We start from the raw sequence: 5,131 nt of genomic DNA on the forward strand, positions 1-5,131 counted from the left end.
TCACTTTTTACCCGGACCTGGCGAAGCCCGCTTCTCTCGCCCCCTCACCATTTGGTAGCTGCCGCGTGTTCGTGGGCAACAAGCGCCTCCTCTCTCTCACCACTTCCCCCTCACCCTTCATTCTCACGCCTGCCCCGAAACTCCTCCAAATCGCCAAGGCCTAGGCAGCCCGAGAGCAGGAGCCGAGAGACATCGAGCCTGCCGCGGCTTCACTGAAGAAGGTCCACTCATTCAGACACGGTCACCGCCGGTTCTAGTAAAATGGCAAAGACTTTATTTATCGGAGAAAGAGGCCTTAGTTACAGTCCGGGAGGGAGAGGGCAGGGCAGGAGAAGGGGAGTGGCACGCGGGACCCACCCTCATCCAGCCACCCTTGTCTGGCCAAGACGAGCTAGGAGCAGGGCATTGGAGACTGCAAGACAGACCCAGAGCTGTGGAGGAGGTGGGTGAGGGTTTAGGCGGGCCTCCTCTCAGTCTCTGTCACATGCAAAGAAATTCTAAAAAGAGTAAAAAATAATGCTTGGACTTTGGGTTCCGTTTTCGTTGGTTGGTTGTTGGATTTCCCCCTGCTTTGTCCCTAAGACCCGGACCCCAGTAGTCAGTCCAAGGCAACCAAGAGAGGGTGGGAAGGAATCTTTAAAATAACATTTCTGGGCATTAGGAGGCAGAAATGGCATCGAAAACGGACTTTTCTCGCGGAGGGGGAGGTTTGGGGGAGAAAACATTGATTTGAAACTTGCAAGTCAGGACCCGGTTGTCCCCCTCAGTCCCTTCCCACGCGGGGGGGAAATAAACGCAGAAGAGAATAAAAGAAATCAGCTGCAATAGGTCTAGGGAGGTGAGGAGGGAGAGGGCCGGTGCATTCGCCACATGCAGAGAAAAATAAAAAAAGTCGGGGCGGCCCCCTCCCCCAGACCTCGAGGTTAAGTGTTTGTTACCCTCGATTCTGCCTCGCCCTCAGCAAAGCCGGCAGCCTGAGCTTTGAAATCAAGGAAATCTCCGAAACTTTAACAAATGAAAGAAAGGAAGAAGTCAGGCTGCGGTGGGAAGAACCCGGTACATAGGCTTAAATATTTATACAGAAGCCATACAGAATTGCACGGCGAGGGCTCCCGGGGCGGCGGAGGCCGCGCGCGGCGACCGGCTCCGCCGGCCAGCCCGGGTTTATTGCTTCGAGAGGGAAGAGGCGGCTGCCGGGAGCCGAGTCCGGGCCAAGGACGGGGAGAAGGCGGGAGTTGCAGAGGAGGTCCCAGCTCCCCTCGGCGGTCCGGTCCGGGAGGCGGCGGGCATCCGGCGCTCGGAGCCCGGGGGCGGTGGAAGATGCTGGGCGCTGCTCAATCGTCCACGTCGATTTCTTCGTCTTCCTCGTCCTCCGAGCAGTCCTGGCTGCTGGCTGGCTGGTCTGTGAGCGGGGAGGCTGGCGAAAGCTGCAGGGGCCCAGCGCCCGGGGCCTGCGGGGCGCCTGTGGTGAGTGCCGGAGAGCCAGGCCTTGACTTAGCCCTGCCGCAGCCGCCGCCGCCGCCGCCGCCCGCGGCCTCCGAGTTCTGCTCGAGTTCGGCCAGCGCCACGATGTCCATCTGCCCGCTAGGGCCCAGTTTCTTGGCGGACTCCACGTCGGCCTTCATCTCCTCCAGGTCCCGTTTAAGCTTGGCGCGCCGATTCTGGAACCAGGTGATGACCTGAGCATTGGTGAGGCCCAGCTGCTGCGCAATTTGGTCGCGATCGGCGGGGGACAGGTACTTCTGGTAGAGAAAGCGCTTCTCCAACTCATAGATCTGGTGATTGGTGAAGGCTGTGCGCGACTTTCGTCGCTTTTTGGGGGTCTGCCGCTGCCCAAAGATGGTCATCCCGTCGCGGCCTGCGAGGAAACCAGAGTATAGTCTTGCGCCCGGGGAAAGGAGACCCCACCCCGGCTCTTACTCACCCCACCTAGACCCATCCGGCCATCAGTCTGCCGCTGTTCCCTTCTCGGATTAGATTCGGCCACCTGGACTAGGGCAAGCCTAGGCTATGGCAAGCCCCCTTCCTCCATCTCTCGTCTACCGGAAGTCCCTAGGAAAAATTGTTTTGATCTCTGCCCCGTCACCTGAGAGTTCGTTTGAAAGAACCGAAGTCGCTAGAACATAAGAGAGCCAGACAGGGATGCTCTGACTGGGTGTGAATGTTGGCTCTCCACCTCGTCGCAATCAACACGACTCTACTGCTACCCAAAAGGTCCCAGCAAAGGCTCTCCATTCTGCACCCCAGGAACAGGGCTAGGAGTTACCAGGCCACTGAGAACGAGAGGAAGCCAGGCAGACTGCGGAGAGATCTTGGGTTCCCGCCTCCCCTCCGCGGCACTCGACTCTAGCCTATCCCGAGGTCCCTAGGAGACAGGGTTTGGGTCCTGTTCCACGCATCTCCACTCCCAGTGGCAGCGGCTTGGGTTGGAGGGCCCTGACGACCGGCGTGTGGGGTGAGGCGGGCAGAGACACAGGGCAGTAAGCGTGGGACACACGGAACAGGTCGCGGGGTGCTGGGCGCGGGGGAACCCAGTGGCGGCGCCTACCTTCGGCTGCCTGCAGGACGCTGACCTCCAGCCCCTTAAAAGTCTTGCTAGCGAGCTCCTCAAGCGCGCACAGCGGCGAGGTCTGAGAGAGAAGCGCGCGGCCCGCCAGGGGCAAGCCGCCCGGCGCGTGCTTGTCCGCGGCCGCCAGCAGGTGCGCCGCCCCGCACAGCGAGTAACTTCTCCGCACAGACGGCTTGTTGAGGATGTCCTCGATGCTGAACGGCGTCAGCGGCTTGTTGGAGTTGGCGGGAGGCGGCAGGTGGTCCAGCGGGCTGCGCCGCCTCTCCTCCCCCGGCGCCGCCTTGCTGTCCTCCTTGGAAGTCATCTCGGCCTCGTTTGGGGGCCCGGCCCGGGCGGCTCGGGCCTCGGGGACCCAGCCCGCGGGCAGCTCGGGCGCCGGACGGCGCGGCGGGAAGCAGACGGGAAGGAGGCCGCGCCGGGCAGGGCGCGGGCCGGGCTCGGGGCCGATTAGCGCAACAGCAGAGGCGAGCAGAGCCGCACGGGGCCCCAGGAGGAGGGCGCTGACACGGGCGCTGCCGCCGCCGGGGCTTCCAGCAATCCGAGGCCCGAGCCGGGGCGCGCCGCGCGAGGCTCCAGTTTCGCCAGCCCCGGTGCTATTTAAAGGTGTCAGGTGGCTCCGCGGCGGTTCCTGGCCCACGGTCCTGGCGGCAGCAGTTGGAAGAGCCGAGGCGAGGGCGCCGATCCCGTACTGCGAGGGGAGGCGGAGAGATGGGGCAATTGACTATTGCTAACAAGTTAGCCTTGATCGAGGAGTAATCAATTATCTGCAGCGGCACTTCTGTCTCTCTTTCTTTCTCCGTCTTTCTCTCTTCTTTCTCTCTGTTCTCTCCTCCCGTTCTCTCCCTCCCTCTCTCCCTCCCTCTTCTCTCTTCTCTGCTCCCCCCGTCTCTCTCCTTCGCTCCCTCTCCCTCGTCCTCTCTTTCACTCTCTGTCCAATGCAGGCGGCTCTAAGTTGGGAAGCTCATTAATTAGCGGGCCTGGGGTAGGAGGAGCCGGCTGGAATTAGCCTGCCTAATGCGCCTGTCAGTCCGGGCGCTGCGCCGCGCTCGGCCCGAGCTGTTTGTAAATTACATTAGCCGCGCCTTTATTGCACCCGAACCTCCGGCGACAGAAAAGCCGCCGCCCCCACCCCAAACTGCGAGCCGCGCTCCCGGAGCACCCGCCTCCCGCCGGCCTGGCTGTGATGGCAGCGCTGGCCCGGAGGTCTCGGGCTCTCCAACCCTGGATTTGGCGCCCGATAAGGGCGGCAAGAGCACAGCCGGGGAGGTATGCAGCCGCCGCGCGGGCCAGGTAAGACCGGGAGCCTGGGTGGGCCCCGTCGCCACCCAGAGCAGACTTTGTCGAGCTGAGATCAAGGACACAGCGCCCCTACCCCTAGACCCACTTACCCCTCACCCACGGCCTTGGGCGACGCGCCTGGCGGAAGGAATCTGGAGCCCTCGGGGTGGCCCGCGGTAGGTCCGAGAAGGTTCTGCAGCCCTGGGTGAAGCGACACAGGACACAGGGGTGGAGGAGTCCCAGGGGTTGGGGGAGGAGGCCAGTCCGAGGACACAGCCTTACCCAGCGGAGAGGTAGAGCGGGGGTAGTTGTTGATGGCTCTAGGCACCTCTCCACTGGCCGGAGCCGAAGCGACAGCCTTACCTCCTCTCGCAATCTTGCACACTCTTTTCCGGCCTCTGCTCTCCGGGCCGACTGGGGCCACGGCCCGTCTGGTGATCGGCGTCCGACCGAGGTAGCCAGGCCGGGTGCCGGGGCTAACGGGGCAGGCTCAGGGCCTCCCAGCTGCGTTCTGCCGGGCCCCGGCCGGGGCCCCGCTGCCGGCCCCGCCCAGCCCAGCGCCCGGCTTGAGTGAACCACCAGGCCGACTCCAGCTGTTCCGGATGCGGGGCGGGGGGGCCCAGAGGGGGCCGGGTCACGGCTGGGGCTGCGCTCTCAGGAACCCGCAGGGAGCTGGGGTTCGAGTGAGACTGGACTCTGGCAATCCTATGGCCCGAACTCTGGGTATCAAGCGAGCATTTGTGTGCATCGGTATTTGAATGTGTTTATGTGTTCGGATATGTATATATGTGTGTGGTTCTCCACGGATATATTTGTGTAAACGTATGTGAACTTGTGGGTATTTGGGCATGCCTGTTTTTCATTCCCCTGAGGCATCCAAGGGGGTTGTGCCCCTAGTTTGTTTGTTTGTTTTTTTTCTCTTGAGTCCTTCCTTTGGTTTGTATGCAGCTACTTGCCCTGCCACCCTAGTTTTCTGTGTCTGCCCCTGTAGAAAGGAGGGGAGGAGGGGACTGGCTGCAGCTGAGGGAGGAATAGCTGCTGTCCTCATACACAGCCCCAGCCCTTTCCCTGGCTTTGTTTGTAAACTCCGGGGCAGGCAGCGCAGTCTGACAGCCCTGCTTGGTCCAGAGACGGCTCCAGAGAGGCCAGTGCAGAGGACCGTGGCCCAGCTCAGAGGCTGGGATGGGAAGAATAGGACCTCTTGGGCTTCTTGCCCTGTCCTACCTGCTCCAGAGAGAAGACCAAGCTGGGCTGCAGGGCAGGGAACAGGTTCTTTTCCTGGAT

General features: G+C 62.2%; 1 protein-coding gene across 3 annotated transcripts; it reads right to left on the bottom strand.

The window, feature by feature from the left end:
* Window positions 1-251: 251 nt before the first annotated feature.
* LBX1 (ladybird homeobox 1) lies at window positions 252-4,555 on the bottom strand. 3 transcript variants are annotated; one of them, XM_061403177.1, is made up of 4 exons: window positions 4,211-4,555; window positions 3,958-4,048; window positions 2,549-3,257; window positions 252-1,858 (listed from the first exon to the last, which is right to left on the bottom strand). In XM_061403177.1, exons 3-4 carry the CDS (start codon window positions 2,871-2,873, stop codon window positions 1,335-1,337), a joined length of 849 nt encoding a protein of 282 aa, XP_061259161.1. In that variant the 5' UTR covers window positions 2,874-3,257; window positions 3,958-4,048; window positions 4,211-4,555; the 3' UTR covers window positions 252-1,334. The 3 variants fall into 3 exon arrangements, with proteins under 3 accessions (XP_061259161.1, XP_061259162.1, XP_061259163.1); XM_061403178.1 differs by having other exon boundaries at window positions 3,958-4,555; XM_061403179.1 differs by lacking the exons at window positions 3,958-4,048; window positions 4,211-4,555 and having other exon boundaries at window positions 2,549-3,525.
* Between the last annotated feature and the right edge of the window lie 576 nt (window positions 4,556-5,131).

Source organism: Bos javanicus, chromosome 26 (assembly GCF_032452875.1).
Source record: "Bos javanicus breed banteng chromosome 26, ARS-OSU_banteng_1.0, whole genome shotgun sequence".
NCBI lineage: Eukaryota > Metazoa > Chordata > Mammalia > Artiodactyla > Bovidae > Bos > Bos javanicus.

Coding starts and splice junctions, on each gene's coding strand:
- LBX1 (XM_061403177.1), bottom strand. CDS start 2,873: ATGACTTCCAAGGAGGACAGCAAGGCGGCGCCGGGGGAGGAGAGGCGG. Junction 1,859..2,548: donor CGTCCTGCAGGCAGCCGAAG/GTAGGCGCCGCC, acceptor GTTTCCTCGCAG/GCCGCGACGGGATGACCATC.